Source organism: Brachyistius frenatus, unplaced genomic scaffold, assembly GCF_029030835.1.
Source record: "Brachyistius frenatus isolate BFR_SWC_R1_liver_20210118 unplaced genomic scaffold, ASM2903083v1 Contig_306, whole genome shotgun sequence".
NCBI classification, from domain to species: domain Eukaryota; kingdom Metazoa; phylum Chordata; class Actinopteri; family Embiotocidae; genus Brachyistius; species Brachyistius frenatus.
In genome coordinates, this window is record NW_027210905.1 from 216,982 (window position 1) to 235,000 (window position 18,019).

Consider the following 18,019-nt stretch of genomic DNA (forward strand, 5'->3'; position numbering starts at 1 on the left):
ATTAATCTGGATTGTTTTTCTAACAAACGGCACAAAAAAAAACAACACTTTTTCTCGATAAAAAAAACCTCCAGATTCTCGACGCTTGTTAAATTAAAAAAATTATTTTTTTTAAATTAAATGAATTAAAGAGAAACTAAAACGAGTCAAAGTTTGGACTCAAAACTTCGACTGTTCCAGACTCCATTCAGAATTTTGTCAATTTTAGACCGACTCATTCGGACTAAGTTCTTCCGCAGCTGCTCGTGTTTAAAGTTTGGCAGAACTTCAGCTGTGTTGGTTAAACACGGATAAATGATTCCCCCCCCCCCCCCGCCTCCTCATCCATCTGCAGGTTTTCTTCCTTGTGGGTCTTTCATGTCGCCCTCGGCCTCGAGTCGAGTCGGGACACGTCGCGCTGCATCACTTCAAACGCTGCGAGATCTGAGCTCCACAAACACGTCGGGTTTCCTGAGATTAAGGCTGAACAGAGGATCGCAGACTCTAAAACTAAAAGAGAGAGAGAAGAGACTCACGACTTCAGCGGCCGAGAATCGTTTAATAAACGGGAGTCATCAAGTATCAAAACCTGCGGAGTTACGAAGCTGGACTTCAATATTTGATCCAAGACGTTTTCTCTCCGACAGAACCTGACTTTAAGGATCGAACCTCTGAACTCGGCACCAGACTCCATTCAGAATTTAGCAAATTTTAGACTGCATTTCTTTAGATTTTAGTTCTTCTACAACAAGTTTGTGTTTTTGGGCTCGTTTGTGAACCAAAATTTTTTTTTAAAAAAGGAGTTTTACAGAAAGACGTATTAAATGAAAACTTCTTGCTTTAGTTTAGCGATTATTTTATAGATATTCTATAACCGATTATTGTTTTTTTGGTCTATAAATATCAGAAAACGGTGACGAATGCCTGAATAATGTGTGTGTGTGTGTGTTTGTGTGTGTGTGTGTGTGTGTGTGTGTGTGTGTGTGTGTGTGTGTGTGTGTGTGTGTGTGTGTGTGTGTGTGTGTGTGTGTGTGTGTGTGTGTGTGTGTTTCTGAGCCTACTGTGGATCCCGAGGAAAAAAAGACAAAATATTCGGCGCCGTCTAAACAGGAACAGATCTCGACAGGAAACAACCTCTTCAAGCTGCAAACAAGAAACTCAACGAGCCTTCAAAAAGTTCAACAAACAAGTCGATCAACAGCCGAAAACTGAAACTCGAGGGGGACTTCGCCGGCAGACATTCACCCGGGTCCAATCTCACTACGAGTTCAAAGTTAATTGATAAAAAAAAAAAATGAGCCCAACATCTTCAGATGCTCAGTCGACCAAAAACCTGAAAACATTTTCAATTCACGATGATATAAAACGAGGCAGAAGCAGAAAATCGGTTCTCCTGAAGTTTTGGCTTCACTCTCGTAAACAGGAGTCTCAGAAGACGCTGAAAGTTAGCTTCTGAATTACAATCTTCAGATTTTTGGCAATTTAAGGGGAAAGTTAAGGGAAACTTGACTTGCAGTCCTAAGCGGCTGATTCTTCGGTTGTTGCTCCTCTTAATTCTCTAATAGACATTTTAGAAAAATCTATAGCCACTTTAGGATAATCTAGTCCAGGTTTGAGCTCTCTGAATAAAGTGGTTTTACATCTAGACCCTATTAGTGGTCGGAAAAAGCAGTGAAATGTCCCTTTAAGGCGTTTTAACAGGTAGAATAAAGGTTTCACAAATTTAAAAAGTGGCGTTATCGCAATTGTTGGTCAGGTTTCCCCTTAAGTACGAAAACGGAAGCGAACTTCAGCTGGCGGCCAATCAGACCGCTCGCATCACTTCCCGTTTCCCCCTCGGACGACAGGTGGCTTTAAAAAAAAAAAGACAGAACGAAGTCGGATTTTGCGTCGGGGCGGGGCGGGGCGGCTCGGCGTGTAATTAACTGCATTTCCATGTGAAAAAAACCCGAGGACTAAATCGGAGCTCGGCACCTGAGGCCACGGAGACGGCAGCTCGGCTCCAACCAGCAGCATGACCGAACCCCTCAGGAATGTCAAGCACTGTTAAAAACAGTGGAGCTGCTGCTGCTGCTGCTGCTGCTGCCGGGAGGCCTCCGGTTTCAGAAATAGACAGGTATTTTTAAAAGAGCCGAGTCGCCGGCTCCGGGAAAACTAAGAAAGGCCTCTGACGGAGATCCATCCGATCGAGCTTTTAAAACGTCTGAACGGTGCCAGAGAATCCGGAGAGGCGACTTCAAATGTCAAGTTTTTGTCCAGAAACGGTCCGAAAACCTTCGAATATTCTGTTTATATTTAGATAAAACGGCAAAAAATACCTTTTTTTTTTTTTAAACTCTGTGTTTCCAACTGTTTAAGGCCTTTTCATTTTTATTTTTGTAAAACCTGACAATAAAAAAAAACATTAATTAACATTCGTTAAGTTTTAACAAATAGTTAATTAATGTGTCCAAGTATTCATTTACTAATGGGGTTCTAGTTTATACATTATTTGTTTTCAGACACATTTCATGGCCTTCATCAGCAGCCGCAGTGACGATGACGATAACTTTATGTCGTTAAGGCCAGCAAGAGGAGCTGTTGTCGCGATTTTAGGAAATACCGGGTCAAGGGTCTCGATTCCCCACCATCAGAACGCCGCCAACCAAAGTCTATGCAAATTTTTGAGGATTTAACGGGAAAAAAAAACCCAAAGAAAACATACTTTTTACCTAAAACTTCAAGAAAATGAGTTTATACTTGGTTACTTTTTAGGCCACAGATATTTTCAGGATGAATCGGTTCATAATTTGGTCTTTTAATGACTTACGTTTTGTTTTTTTTTTTTAAATCTCAGGTTTCTACAGAGCTCAACGTCTTTTTTTTTGTCCAACGTGTCAAATTCTATGAACTAAATGTATTGGTCACAAAAAGCAGCAAATTATCACATTTGAGAAGCTCAAACTGGAGATATTTAAATGTTTTCACTTAAAATAAAAAGAAAAAAATATTATTACAAAACCTGCTGGTCGAAATCCCCCCCCCCCAAAAAAAACCTTTTAAATTGAGGTTATAATAGGCTTAGGGTTAGTCCATCAGAGCTCACCCCACCCCATCCCAAACATACTGAATAAGCCACAGCTGGGAGGGGGCGTGGGCGGGGTGGGGTGGGGGTGGGGGTGATGCGTTCGGAGGCGGCTGGGACACCCGGCCGCCAACTTTACACCTCCAGCTGTTTGAGCTGCTGCAGTCTTGAGAGCAAACACTGCAAATCACAGTGAACGTGACTGACTGTCGGGTCAGAAAATAGCTGCAACCACCTTCCTCCCCCCCCCTCCTCCACCTGCACACTCCACCCCCAACAACGAAAACGATGTCCTCCATGCCATATTGCTGCAGCAAAAAAAAAAAAAAAATCCCTCATTCCCGAACTTCGTCACAGATTTCCGCCTCAAAACTTTAAACATATAAACTAGAAGCAGCAGCAGACTAAATTACACTCACGTTTCTTTACTGTTTTAAGGTTATTTCCTATTTCAATCATGTCAGAAAAAGAGCCAAAAAACGTTTATATATATATATATATATATATATATTTATTTTCTATCTCCCAACAACAGAAAAGTCTTACCAAACTCCATATTAAATTCCCCCATTTAGACATTTCTCTCTCTCCGTGTTTACAGCCGTGCTCCCATCACATGACACCACTCCTTCAGTTATAAAAACACACCTAAATTCAGGAAACAACCACTTCGCCGAATAAATAGTTCGCTTCTTCTGTGCTGCGAAAGCAACACCTTCTCACAGCTGGTTCTCGCTGCACCGAGACTCGAAGCGCCGAGCGGGCTCGTCGGTTTGAAAGTCGGGATTTTCTGCAAGAATGTGTCGCCGGAAGGTGTTTGGGTGTATGCCGAATAAAAGAGCACGTCTTCGGGATTCATAAACATGCGCGGTTGCGCCGTTTCGTGTTGCACTTTTTAATCGGCGGGTAAGAGAACCTTGAATTGCGAAGTTTTCAAGGGGGGGTTCGGTACGGCGGGAGAGAAGGGGACGCGACGAAGGGGTCTTACCGAGGTGCAGGGTGAGGTTGATGGTGTTCGGGTACTGGATGCCCGCCAGCATGGTCTGGCTCTGCCACCAGGTGGTGTCCTGCTGGTTGTTGTAGTCGGTCAGGTACGCGGCGCTGTGGTGGTTCCGGGGGTCCCGGACGTCGCAGATGTGGCAGGACTTGGTGACCCCGGTGGCGCCGGTCTGCACGCAGTACTCCTCGGGCGGAGAGCCGCAGGTGTTGGTCGCCGCCACCGTGACGTTAAAAGCGGCGTTCACGAACTCGGGCATGCACCGCTGCGGTCGGCCCCGCTCGTCCGAACACTCGTCCATGGCAGCGTGGACACGCACCGCCGCCGCCACCCAGCACCAAGCAACCAGAGCCCGGATCAAACTCGGCATTTTTATTTCCAGCCTCTCTCTCTCTCTCGCTCTCTCTCTCTTGTCTCCGTCCTCCCTCTCGACCCAAGAAGACTCTCCGCGCGGCTCCGACAAACTAAACTGTCCCTCAACTTGTCCAAAGTTCGCGGCAGCTCTCCCGGTTACCGACGGAATCCCGAGGAAACGGCTCCAAGCAGCATCTAGAGAAACATGCGGAAGTCTCAACAAGCGGCGGGGTTTGTTCGCTTCCAGGCCGCGTCCGCAGCTCGTCTCCCGGCTGTCCTGCTGTGTGAGGGGGGCCTCAGCTCTTTGTGTCCGCCGCCATGCAACAAACTCCAGCAGGAAAAGACGGGAGTCCAGACTACACCCAGTCCGCTACTGCGCAGGTCTGTGGCGCCACTTCCGTGTCATAAAACTTGAGAAAAGTACCCCCTAAAATCCCAGAAAGATTCACCCTCCACTGTCAAGACATCCATCACAATAAAAACAACAAATCATCAAATCCGCACTACGAACATAACTTGTGGAAAATGTTCAACTAATGAATCAACGTTTCAAAACATCCTCAGACAATCATTCACTTTTAAACTTCCAACTTTACAATAAAATCAGATAAAACTAGATGTAGATTCGTAGGAACTAAATGAGAGTCACTGAGAAACTTTGGAAGTGAATTAAAAAAGTGAATAAAAATTCAGATTTTTAAGGAACGAGTGACATTTTAAAGAACTCTAATCGAGGTTAACCCCATCGCTCTTTTTCTCCAGATTTAATTTTGATTTCATGTTAATTATTTACAACTTTTTATGTAAACATCACAGAACCTGAAATAATAATTTAAAAAAAACAGTTGGATTGTTACATTTACAAACTTGTTGAAATTTTACAGTAAAATTATAATTATTTTCTGGTTCAAACACTTTTTTTGTCCACGAAGGAACCGGACTTCAGGTTTGATATTTCATTTCCACGTTATGCAATCAAGATCAAGATTCTTTTATTGACTACAAAAATTCTAGCAGCTCTTTATAAACGTATAATTTCACGTAATTGTCCTTTATAAATTGTTAATCATTTCTGAGAGTGGAATCTGACCTATACGGACTTTAACTTTTGGTTAAAGGGCAACTTGTTTTCACGTGGAAAACAAACTGTAGGCACACAGCAGGGGGCGCTGCTGCACAGAGGAGCATTTTTATCCTCTGTAGCATGGAGCGGCCACCAGGGGGCAGCACACATTTTCCTCGGTTCCTCTTTATCGCGTTGAGACCGTAGGAAAGTTTCAGACCAAATAATTGATAAAGCGCCTAGGCCTAGCGCCTAGGAAATAAATTAGAAATATATATAAATTTATCTACATTTTTTTTTTATTATTTTTCTTTTTTAAGTATAACCGTGTTAAGTATTTGAATAAATGAATAATACAGAAATCTCAATGTGGCCAATAACGGTTAATATCCACATTTTATTAATTTTCTTGCGCCATTATTCAACGGAAAATATTAAAAGTCAGCTGGCGCCCCCTGTTGGTGCTTCATGTGACTGCAGCTTAAAATGAATTGAATCCAAAAGAAATGTTTCATAAATGCTCGTTTCCTTCAAGCAGGTGAAAGTTTCATTCACTTCGTATATGAACAGGGACATTTGTTTACTTTGTCCTGCAGCCACATTCAGATATTATTCAGGTATTTTTTTACTACAGTGGTTTGATTTTTGAGCCCAAATAAAGACTGAATTTATGAGAAATATAAACGTTCACTATTTAAAGTAAATGAATCTTCCTCACAGAGTTCAAATGCTGCTGCAGCATAATCTTCAAATGAAAAAAAAAACCTGTGCTTTGATATCACGAGGAAATGTGAAACATTTATTGGGGACTTTAAAAGAAGTTACAGATTATCAATAATCAATGACGTGATTTTACACGGGTGGTGGTGGTGGGAGGGGGGTGGTGGTGGTGGGATGGGGGTGGGGGGAGTCTGTCTCCAAACATTTTTATACACAAAAACAACAACGACAAAGATTTGTGCCGTTAAGAAACTGAAGAAGACGAAGACCAGACCGCATTGACTTTTTCATCGTTTTAAGATGTTGATGGCGTCGACATGTTAATACCCTCCTCTGTACCCCCCTCCTCTGTACCCTCCTCCTCCTCCTCCTCCTCCGTATCCTCCACCTCCTCCTCCTCCTCCGTAGCCCCCGCCTCCTCTATAACTTCCTCCTCCTCCATATCCACCTCCCCCTCTGTATCCACCTCTTCCTCCATAACCGCTACCTCCCCCGTACCCTCCTCCTCCTCCTCCCCTGTATCCTCCACCCCCTCCTCCATACCCTCCTCCTCCTCCTCTGTACCCTCCCGATCCTCCTCCTCCTCCTCCTCCTCCTCGGTAACCGCCTCCACCTCCTCCTCCATCGAAGCGTCCCATCTTCGGAGGTCGAGGACCGTCTCCCATCCTGCACGGAGACACAACAGAGGAGTTCAATAAAAATAAATAAATAAATAACATTATTTCGAGATGATCAATCAAACTGTGAACACCTTTGTGCCCAAAAGGTCTGCGGTTGCATTCACCAAGATTCCTGCGACTCAAAGCTCCTCCGAAAATCCACGAAAACAATTATGACGTTTTACCAAGAATTTCCCCTTAAAAAGTTCAAAGCAGATCCTCGTAAAGATGAACGTTATTCACCAAACATCCGAGGTCGAGTAGAGAATTAGCGGCGACCAACAGTTCATCTCAAGAACTTTAACTTCTGATAATTCAATCGACTTCGTGTCAACGAGCATCAACGAGTGTCAACAAGAACGCCGGCGATTTGAGTCGTGAAGCCAAACGGCACTAAAAACTGTTTGAATTTCAAAAACAAAACGAAGAAGGAGCCAGATAACTCGGGGGAGAGGGGGAGGAGGGGGAGGCAAAACGACGGATTTGCGGCAAAGAAGATTGGCGTCAAATAAAAGAAATTAAATAAACACAAGAAATCGTTAACCGCGATTAATCGCCGACCTCTGAAAAGTCGTACCTCTGGTTGTTGGCCATCATGTTGAGTCCGGCCGCCGACGGTTTGGAGACGTGCCGGATGACGTTCAGGAGCCGCTGGTTGGTCTGGTCCATCTGCGAGATGTATTCGGGGTCTTTGGTCACCTCCACCACCAGAGCCTCCAGCGCGGCCCGCAGAGCCGCGACGCCCCCCGCCACCTCGTGAGGAATCCTCAGTTTGATCCTGCGGACGATTATTGTCAAGAAAAAGAAAAAAAAAAAAAAAGAGGTCAACACTCTTTTCGGGAAAATGACAAGTTGGTTATTAGAAAGAATAATTTAGCTGATGAATAAATATGGAGAATAGCAGCCTTGGGGTTCAGACTTGTGCCGGGCGGGTTCTCACCAGTCGTCGAGCTCCACCACGTCTCCGTTGGAGCTGATCTTCTTGCAGGCGAACAGCAGCAGCTGCAGCGGACTCACTAAAGTCATCCCTTTGGCCGAGATCGCTCTGGTTCGGATCTGAAACACAAACAAACAAACACGCCGTTGTTACAACAACAAGACGACGACACGACGTTAAAAAAAAGAAAATGCCAGGAAGTGACTCGTTTTCGTTTTTTTTCCCAGGAGACGCCGATTCGGCGATTCGAGCCGAACGCCGACAGTTTCGTGGGTTTCACCTTCTCGCTGAAGACGAAGAACGGGGAGGGGTAGGTCATGTCGTGGCTGCTGAAGGGACAGTTGACGGAGGACTTGTGGATGAGGGCGTTGCGCCCCTCGGTGGTCAGGATCTTCCTCTTCTCCTTGTGGTAGCAGACGTTCGGGTACGAGCCGAAGGTCAGCAGGGAAACCACCACGTCCAGGTTGTTGTCCGGTCCCACCGTGTTGAACATCTGAGTCATCAGACTGTCTGACGGGAGGACGACAGGAGACCATCTCTTCACTAGGATTTCTGCATTTTACCACTGTCTTTTATTTCTTAAACTGCACTGTAACTTATATTTTTTAAAACTTGTGTATTATTTTAACGGCTGTTTTTAACGTTTCAATCACTGTTCTTAATTGTTTTTAAATGTCCTTCTCTTTTTTTTTTCCTCTTTTGTTTCGATGCTTTTAATGGTTTTAAGTGAAGCATTTTTGAACTGCCTCGTTGTTGAAATGTGCCCGACAGATAAACCTGCCTTGCCTATGTTCAGTTTTTGAAGCGAGTGAGTGCGGCGTTGCGTTCAGGTACCTTCGGGGAATCCGGCGTTGACCAGGATCTCCTTCAGCTGGACTTTGGCCTCCCAGGTCATCCTCAGAGTCGACATGTTGAGACGTTTGTGGTCACAGAAGCGACTTTCGGCCTCCTCGCCGTTGATCCTGAGCGGGAACACGACGGAGCGATCGTCAGCGGCAGCGAGTGATTTTAAGTGAAAAAAAAAGTGAGAAATTTGCGGGAATTATAAAAAAAAAAAAATTAAAATTGCAAGTCGAGAAAGAAACGACCACTTCGACTACATCAGCTGTCAAAATAAGAGCTTTAGATGCTGTTGAATTCATGTTAATTCAACGCGTAGGCCGACTGCATGCGCAAAAACAAAGAGCAGTCTCTGACAACTTGAAGTGTGTTTAAGTCTTCTTCTTTTTTTTAGCATACAGCAATATGTGATAACTTTTTATTAATGAGAAGCATTTAATCAGATCATTTTAATGCGAAAACCACATTTCACACAAACGCCATCACTTCCTGTTTGTCCGCTTGAGTTTTATTTCGTGATGAGGAAAACAGGAGCGGACGCTTTCTGATTGAAAATGAGTTATTTTTCTTAATAAAGTGAGTTTTGTTTGAAAATAATGACTTTATGTCGTTCAAGCTTTCACCGCAGCTTCCACTGACGACATTTTTTGCGGCACTATTGCGGGAATTAATAAAAATGTTTAAAAAAATTAAAAATTGCAAGCTCCCGTAATTATTTAGTTTTCTTGAATCTTGCGTGAATTATTGCGACTGCAAGATGGCGGTTTCCCGGAGGGAACCGTTCAGGCGGTGAAACGTGCGTACTCACAGAGCCGGAGTTACAACAGGTAACCACGGTTACTCGAGCACGGCCGGTAGATCATTAATATGACGACTGGTAGGAACCAGAGGTAAGAGACGTCGGTGACTGACCCCGACCCGACCCGCGGGCGCTCACCTGACGTCGTCCCAGGCCTGGAAGACGGACAGCAGCGCCACGTGATCCGAGAAACGACTGCCGGCGAAGTTTCTGTGGACGAAGCCGAGACGCTTCCCCTCGTTGATGAACGGCTCCTGGAAACAGGAGGCGGCCGAGATGGTGCACATGGCGTCGCCGACGCTAGAGGGTGACAGGAGGTTACGGGTTACAACCGGACGTATCGATCGAGACGCGCCGTCGAGATTTTGTAGCCGGGTGAAGAAACTGACTGGAAGATGCAGCCCATGATCATCATCTTCCCCAGACGAGGTTCGATGGGCAGCCGGGCCAGAATCCGTCCCAGAGGAGTCAGCTCGTCGTTGATGTCGAGAGCGTCCAGCTCTGAAACGCAAACGCACACACACACACAGAGAGTTAAACTCTGAAACACACACACACACACACACACACACACACACACACACACACACACACACACACACACACACACACACACACACACACACACACACACACACACAACACACACAACACACACACACACACAGTTAAACTCTGAAATTTTTTCAAAGATTTTGTTATTGTTCTTTTAGTGTTCAATAAACAAAATAATTCGCTCATCTTTCTAATACAGACGACTTCTGAAAAAAGCGGTTGGACCTCAAACGGACGTTTCAATGTTGTTTTCTTGTTACTTTTTCAGGTAAAAAAAAAAAAAAAAAGGAAACAGGAATATATCCAACATCCGTCACGGAGACTTCCTGTCGTACCTTTCAGAGTGTGTTCGGCCTCGATGACGGCGTCCAGCGGCGGCGGCTCGATGGCCTTGGACAGGAAGTGTCCGATGGCGCCGAGTCGCAGCAGCTTGATGCTCAGGGCGACTTCGTGCAGCGGAGTCCTGAAGATCTCCGGAGTCATGTGAGTCTCCAGCCTGCACACACACACACACACACACACACACACACACACACACACACACACACACACACACACACACACACACACAAATAAATAAATAAAACAAACAGCTGACTGTTATTATTGAGGCCCCGAAGCTGGACACGTGTTGGGGAGCGTCATCGGGCCGTACCGCTCGAATCGAGCTTGGCTGCAGAGGTGGAAGCAGAAGCCGGGTCGGACTCTGCCGGCTCGGCCCTTCCGCTGCTCCAGGTTGGTCTTGGAGGCCCAGACGGTGGCGTAGTTGGTCATGTTGTTGTGGGAAGTGAAGAGCTTCACCTTCTGCCTGTCGGGGGACAATTAGAGATCGTTGACCTGAGCGTTCGTCTCTCTCCGGAGGCGACACCCCCCCCCCACACACACACACACTTACTTGCAGGAGTCGACGACGTAGACGACGTCGTTGATGGTGATGCTCGTCTCTGCGATGTTGGTGGACAGAATCACCTGCGGGTCCCAAATTTTTTTTATAAATCTCTTTTCAGCAGACGAATTAAAAACGAACTCAAAAGATTTTAATCAAATTATTTTTTGTTTTTCTTTCGCTGACCTTCGTGATGTTATCGGGAACCGGCTCGAACACCCTCCTCTGCTCATCTCGGGGGATCTGGGAGTGCAGCGGCAGGATCCGGTACCGGTTGCTTCCTGGAACGAGTTAATTACACGCGTTCGGGTTTTTACTTTGGTCGGTTTTGTATTTTTTTTTTGGGGGGGGGGGGGGGGGGGCCCAGGCTGAGCGGGTCCAGGTGTTATCGGGACGCTCCCCGTTCGGCCGTGACGCGTACCGAAGTGCGGGTTGTTCTCCAGGTGTCTCTGCATGGAGCAGATGAGGTTCCAGCCGGGCAGGAAGACGAGGACGGCGCCGGCCACGCGCAGCGTCTCGATGTACTTCAGCAGCGCCTCCACCAGCTCGAAGGACATCTCCTTCTCGTTGATCTGAGCCATCGAGCGCTTCGTCTCCGCCGTGTAGTCCGACCCGCAGATCATGTTGCAGTTGGTCTGCCGGAGAAACGAGAAACCGAGACGTGAGCTTCTTTATTTCTTTTTTTTTTTAAAATAAATGTGAAGGTTTCTTACATCTTCGTCTCCTCCCTCCTCGTCTTTGTCTTTCTTCTTTCGGTCCATCGGCGGAGGGACGAAGTTGGTCATCTGGATGCAGTCCTCCAGGAAATACTCTGCGATATCGACGCAACTCATCAGCTACTTTCCCGCTTATATTTTCCCAAAAATTCCGTTTTTGCCTTTTTTTTGTCCGTTACATAGATCCAGCTGGGGTTTTTTTGTGTTTTTTTTTTTTAATGGAAATGATTCTAATTAAACAAAATGATTCCGATCAGCACAAATGATAAATGTGACCAGGAGACTCTCCTTCAAAACCTTGTAAACAACACATTTCAAGTGAAAATCTGAAACTTTTCCCAGCATGCAGTGTAACGAGCAGAAACGTCCTGGTTTGGATCCAAGTGGCCTCAAAATTACCAAGAAAAACAATCAGCAGCTCTAAAAACTTAGCGTTTTTTTTAGATCAGAACCAAACCGGTCCAGTCGGCTGTGTTCACACACACACACACACACACACACACACACACACACACACACACACACACACACACACACACACACACACACCTTGGACGGGGAAGGTGCGTCCGAACACCTCGATGACGGGGCAGTTGAAGAAGTACTCTCTGAACATGGTGGTGTCGATGGTGGCCGACATGAGGAGGATGCGGACCTCCGGGTAGGCCTGGACCACGTCCCGCAGGACCACCATGAGGAAATCGGTCTGCACGGGACACACGGACGGGTCAGACTTAAAAATGGACGTGTCCCTCCCCCCCTTCCCACGTTTAAAATCGGCGAACTCACGTTGATGTCTCTCTCGTGGATCTCGTCGACGATCACGTGACTGATGCCTCTGATTCCCGCTTCGAGCTTCCGCAGGAGAACACCTGAAACGAAACAACGCGCGCGTGAACATTTACGACCACAATGGGGGGGAAAAAAGTCAATATAAAACAAACGTTTTTCAGTTTTTATATGATGACAATATTAATTTTTTTTCCAGCCGCTCAGACAAAAGAAAATAATTCAATATGTTCATTTCGGCTTCAGGGAGCGATGATGGCCGATTTCACTACTTTCCTACATTTTCACTGAAAAATCAATCGATTATTAAAGAAAACAACTGTTAGATGTGTTGATATTTAAAAAAATAATTGTAATTTGGAGGTTTTCTGTGTGCAGGCACTTCTTAAAATATTACACATTTCTGTTAACATCAGTTTGTTTTTGTTTTTTTAATGGTAAAGCAAACGTTGTTTAAACATTGGACTTAACTCAGATTTGACAAAATGTGCGTGAACGGCACCACGGCTGTCGTTTCAAATCTAACCGACGCATCTTATTCAGTATTCCAGTTCATTTTCCTGTTAAGGCTGCGGGTTGTCAACATCCGTCGTGCTTAAACAACTTCAACAGCAACGAAATAGCTTCGGCAATTCCTAAATTCGGGTCACGCCAGGCCGAGGCGTCCGTTGACGTACCGACGGTGCAGAAGAGGACGCTGGCGTGCGGCCGAGGCAGGATGGACTCGAAACGGACGCTGTAGCCGCAGCTTTTCCCGATGTCCTCCCCTCTTTCGTAGGCGACTCGCTCGGCCACCGACACGGCGCTGATCCGACGGGGCTGCAGGGAGGGAAGAGAGTCGGGACGGCCCAGAAAATATGGAAAAACACGGGACCGGGTTGCAAATTTTTTTTTTTAAACTGCCGATGAGGTCACCGCAGAGACGCACACCTTCATCGGAAGTTTTTTTTAGGATCATGATGAATCACGATCGCTGGTTTGAAATCGCACTCGGATCTTTAAAGATATTCCTCGTTAAAATGACCTCGAATCTCACCGGGCCTGAACTGAAAATCCTCCCGGTTCAGAGAGTTTATAGATATTCACAGTAATTCAAAAAGGTAAAAACTACTAAGAGCACCCTTAAATCTTGTATGTTCATTTTCCCCTTAAACGTCCCCTTCATTTTTCCCACGCTGTACATGTAACAGTATTGTGTAAATTCTTACAACAATTTGTTTGATTTTCAGTTGCTGTTAAGAAAACTTTGATAAGTTGTCAGTCTGATTAAAGTAATAACCTAAAAAACTAAAATAAGATTTAAAACATATTGATATATGAGAGCGTTACCTGGGTGACCACGATGTTGCAGTCGGACGCTCGATGCCCCTTGATGAAGCGGTCCAGGATGTACTGAGGAACCTGCGTGGTTTTCCCGCAGCCCGTCGCCCCCCTGATGATCACTACCGGGTTGTTGTCGACGGCCGCCATGATCTCCTCCTCGAACTGTTTGACGGGCAGCTGGTCGCGGTCCGAACGGATCTGGACGACAGGACTTGAGTTTATTCGTGATATTCTCCACCACCACCGAAACCCCGATGGCGCGCTTTGATATATCTATATCTATATCTATATATATATATATATATATATAGATATAGATATAGATATAGATATATATATATAGATATAGATATAGATATATCGATATATAAAAAGGACTGGGAGCGTCATCACGGAGACGGACCGACCTTCTGCAGGTTCTCGTCGTGGTCCAGCTGGCACATGAGCTCGTCGTGCAGGTCGCCGCTGATCTGCTCCGGAGTGCACTGAAGGGGTTAAAAACAAGGAAAATTGAAAAGTAGACTTTCGGGATCATTTCGTTTGTAATATGTTGGAAAATAGTGGAAACTAAATTCTGTTTAAATTGAAATTGACCGCAGCCCAAAGTCTTGTCTTTTTCTCGTGCTTAAAAAAAAAAAAAAAAAAAAAAAAGGTCCAAATCATCAAAAATTAAGATGAAAAAAAGATTCTAGATCCTGAAAAATCAAAGTGTCCCTTTTGTTTTTTTCTCATTCTGAATATCTGCCGATAAACAAACAAGAAAATGTACGATTTGACAAAATAGCTCGTCAAGTTTCTCGTGAGCGTTGAAGCTCCGGAACGAACACTCACGAAAGCCAGCGGTCCGTCGTCGATGTTGCTGCTGGTCCACGGGTTCCAGTTGACCTGCGGCGGCGACCAGGGGACGACGCCGGCGCCGCTCTGACGCTGCGACGGCTCGAACGTCGCCATCTTCCCCTGAACCAGAGACACCGGGCTGCTGGGGTCTGCGGGCTGGACGGAGGGAAGATTTATAATGTTACGCACAGAACGCACAGATCCTTACCGCCCTCTACAGGCAGAGAGCAGAAACTACAGAATCAGCTTCTCGTCCGTGCTGCCGACGCCAGTCTATTCGATTCAGTTAGCTTCAGTTCCAACCAGTCTGACCTTTGACCTCCGAACATACCGCTTTTTGAGGCCTAATATCTAATTAATAAAGAGATTATTTTCAGATTATTCGAAAGAAAACTAGTAAGAAGGAGCGACTTCAGCGAACGACACCGCAATGACTCGTGGAAAACATGCGTTGACTTTGTATTTAATGAGAGAAGTTGAATGGGAGTCTATGGAGCAAGATCGTTTATGGAGCCGGCCTCTAGTGGCCCTCGGTGGTATTACAGTTTAAACATTACTCCTGAAACCACATCTGCACTGCTGCCACGTGATTGGCCGACCGGATAATTGCACGAATGAGCAGGTGTTCCTAATAAACAGGCCGATTGTATGAAGAGGCAGTACGATAAAGTGGGACTCACGGGTGGCGGGATTTGGACTCCGAGGTCTTGGATGACGCTGGCCAGCTGCGCCGGGAGGTCCTGGGACATGTTGACCTCGTACACCTCCAACTGGACACAAAAACACATCAGTCAAACCCAACCGGCGCGGCTTCACAGCCCCAGAATCATCAGTAAAATATTTGTATTCGTTTAAAATTTAAAGGTAAAAAATTGGCAGAAAAATTCACTTTGACATGAATACTGATATTGGGGGAAAAAAAAAATACCCTGAAACAACAGGATATTATTTAAGGGTCGTGTTTTCTACCCCGATTTATAATTTCAGCTCTTTTTCATATTACACGTAGATTCGTTTTCACTGAATTAAGCAGATTTTGTTTCTCAAACAAAACAAAAATTCTTGAAATTCTCTTGGAATCCTCGAAAAGCAAAAATCAAAATGTGGTCGTGCGTCCGTTTTACGAGACTTTTTTTGTAATAATCGTTTGCAGTTTGCTAGTTATAAATATCGTCTTTAAGCTGCAGTGTTTATCAGTGTAGAGGTTGTGTGGGTTTTGTTTTGTTTTTTTTGTTGTTTTTTTTTGGGGGGGGGGGGGGGGAGGGGAGGCATACCGTTTCGCCCTCCTTCTTCTTGGTGACTCCGGAGTACGCCTCGATGACTCCCAGGTGGTACAGCTGCCGGACCAGAGACAGGGCGCACGACTGGGCCGCCAGCTTCTTGTTGGAGCCGTGCTCCCGAGCCGTGATCCCTGCGAACCAGAACACGCGGAGAGACACTTCTGACAACATGACGACGGTATAATATCATAATCTTTCCCGTTTCACCAACATGCTTCCCGTCAGAAGGATTTCTTTTCCCATTAAAAGGCTCAGTTGGAGAGTTTTTCCAGCGAAGGACAGCGGCTTTTATTCTGCACAGATGAGGCTCTGTCGATAACAAGTGACTTAACAAATTTGTGATTAACTTTATTATTTGGACCAAAAGTAATCGTGATATTTTTTTTTTTTTTACTTTAATATTGTGTTAAAATTAAGTTTCACCTTTTTTGGGGATCTGATCAACTTTTGTGGAAGATTTCAACATTCACGATGATTTTACTTCATCAAAAATATGAAATGTTGTCTCAAGCTGGACTTTAAAAAAAAATATTATTCATGAAATATTTGTAATAGAAAGAATCACTTTGTCCCTAAGGCTTCAAGAAAATATGGGAAAAGTGGAAAGTATATAATTCCCCCAAAACGCCCTTCCTTTGTTTAAAAAACATTTTCATATGTATGCTTAAAAGTATAAGTATGTATATACAAGAATACATGTATATATATTTTTTTTATTTTTCCACCTTCAATAACAAAACACCCTATGTTCTAATTTTGTTCTTAAGTTACAAAGAGAGTTAACTTTGTAAAACCGACGACGACTATGAATAATTGAGCCGTCATGTGATCCGAAATAAAGAACGTAAAAATAAAATAAAAATAAATTCTTACTTCTTCCGAGCTGTCTCACAAACAGCTGCATCTCCGCTATGAAGCTCCTGCGGACACAAATCGGCATCGCGGCTTCACTTCCTGCGGTTTTCCACAACAAAAGCCGCTGGCAAAAAGCATTAAAAGTGAGCGTTCGGCAAAACTCACCTCGCCGCGTTCTCAGGAGGAAGCCTGTATGTTTTTCTGCCGGACTTTTGGGATTATTTAAAACACCAATCAACAGCTGCGATCGCGGTTTTTCTCCCCGGTCGCCTCTCGGGCACCCTGCGGCGAAGAGCGACACCAGAAATCACGACCAGGCTTCGCCCCCACCCCCGCCCCCGAGGTCCACCCACGAGACAGCTTTAGTGCACCTAAACGCAGTCCCATGTCTTCCCTTCAGAGCGGTTGTGAGTTCTGGTGTCACCTCGCAAGGAAACTCAACCTCCTGATCTGTTTTCCTCGCCAGCTAAATACCCGATCAACCGCGACCGGACGGGACGTTAACGCGGCCGACGTGTGCCGGTCGTTTTTTGCCTTCTTTAAATCAGATACGGATAAATCTTCAGTGTTTTGGTGTCTTTAATTCATTAATTTGTTACTAAACTGGCAAATTGGGACAGTTTCACCACAGTGTTGGCAGCTGTGGTTTCTTAATCACAGATTCGCATTATTAATTTGTGGGTTTAAAATGTCTTTTTTGTTGTTGTTGTTGTTGTCACCAGGAAATATAATGTTGATTTTTTTTTTTTAAACATCCAAATTTCAGAGAAACCTCCACTTCTTTGGGGTTTACGCTCCGAGGGCCGAACCGGAACAAAGATTCTCGATTTGAAAACTTAAAACTATTTCGCAACTCTACAGTCTGCAGCATCCTGAAAACCGGACAGTTTGCGCCAAAGCAACTGTTAACTGCTTTTCGGGGCTTTCTCGTAGCTGGATCAAATTTGTAGTGTCTTAAAAACAAGAATGAGGGCAGTTGTAGTGAGTTATGAGCAAAAGTTGCATTTTTAGGAGTGATAAAAATGACAAAAAAATAAATAAATGTAAACACCCACAGGTGCTTCAACAGATTATGCAAATTTTGTGCCGTGAAATTTGAGGCAGCAGATTTGTGGAACAGCTCCATCGTTTAGAGGATGCTTTAGTGATCGGAAGAAAAAAAAAACTGCCCAAAAAAAATGATTAATTTCTTACTCGAGCAGGAAACAAAAGTTTCTCTCATGGTACTTTTATTAATGCAGTAAAAGGTTAAACGTCCACGTAGGATCGTCAATAATTCAACCGATGCCAATGTTCTTATGAGTTCTTCAGTGATCAGACAAAAAAAACCCACTAATCGTGGTGCCTTAGACTCTAAAACCGGAGA

General features: G+C 44.8%; 2 protein-coding genes and 1 long non-coding RNA gene across 3 annotated transcripts in view; 1 reads left to right on the top strand and 2 right to left on the bottom strand.

Moving 5' to 3' along the window:
- lamc1 (laminin, gamma 1) overlaps positions 1 to 4,714 on the bottom strand; it is a 51,490-nt gene extending 46,776 nt beyond the window's left edge. Inside the window, exon 1 of the mRNA XM_069722827.1 lies at positions 4,032 to 4,714. Coding sequence (XP_069578928.1) covers positions 4,032 to 4,410 — 379 coding nt within the window. The 5' untranslated portion in view covers positions 4,411 to 4,714. The remainder of the gene's footprint in view (positions 1 to 4,031) is intronic.
- LOC138635405 (uncharacterized) lies at positions 4,692 to 9,290 on the top strand. Its single transcript, XR_011312134.1, has 2 exons — positions 4,692 to 4,775; positions 8,001 to 9,290. It is a non-coding gene; the product is annotated as an uncharacterized lncRNA (long non-coding RNA).
- The window catches only part of dhx9 (DEAH (Asp-Glu-Ala-His) box helicase 9), a 16,537-nt gene continuing 4,888 nt past the window's right edge, over positions 6,371 to 18,019 (bottom strand). The window contains exons 7-28 of the mRNA XM_069722835.1: positions 16,672 to 16,718; positions 15,793 to 15,929; positions 15,199 to 15,288; positions 14,513 to 14,674; positions 14,089 to 14,166; positions 13,688 to 13,879; positions 13,036 to 13,177; positions 12,359 to 12,441; positions 12,119 to 12,275; positions 11,567 to 11,664; positions 11,275 to 11,488; positions 11,040 to 11,134; positions 10,863 to 10,936; positions 10,623 to 10,775; positions 10,303 to 10,463; positions 9,802 to 9,913; positions 9,551 to 9,712; positions 8,608 to 8,735; positions 8,054 to 8,283; positions 7,777 to 7,892; positions 7,414 to 7,614; positions 6,371 to 6,843 (exon numbers count right to left, since the gene is read on the bottom strand). Of these exons, the coding sequence (XP_069578936.1) occupies positions 6,498 to 6,843; positions 7,414 to 7,614; positions 7,777 to 7,892; positions 8,054 to 8,283; positions 8,608 to 8,735; positions 9,551 to 9,712; positions 9,802 to 9,913; positions 10,303 to 10,463; positions 10,623 to 10,775; positions 10,863 to 10,936; positions 11,040 to 11,134; positions 11,275 to 11,488; positions 11,567 to 11,664; positions 12,119 to 12,275; positions 12,359 to 12,441; positions 13,036 to 13,177; positions 13,688 to 13,879; positions 14,089 to 14,166; positions 14,513 to 14,674; positions 15,199 to 15,288; positions 15,793 to 15,929; positions 16,672 to 16,718 (3,178 nt within the window). The 3' untranslated portion in view covers positions 6,371 to 6,497. The remainder of the gene's footprint in view (positions 6,844 to 7,413; positions 7,615 to 7,776; positions 7,893 to 8,053; positions 8,284 to 8,607; positions 8,736 to 9,550; positions 9,713 to 9,801; positions 9,914 to 10,302; positions 10,464 to 10,622; positions 10,776 to 10,862; positions 10,937 to 11,039; positions 11,135 to 11,274; positions 11,489 to 11,566; positions 11,665 to 12,118; positions 12,276 to 12,358; positions 12,442 to 13,035; positions 13,178 to 13,687; positions 13,880 to 14,088; positions 14,167 to 14,512; positions 14,675 to 15,198; positions 15,289 to 15,792; positions 15,930 to 16,671; positions 16,719 to 18,019) is intronic.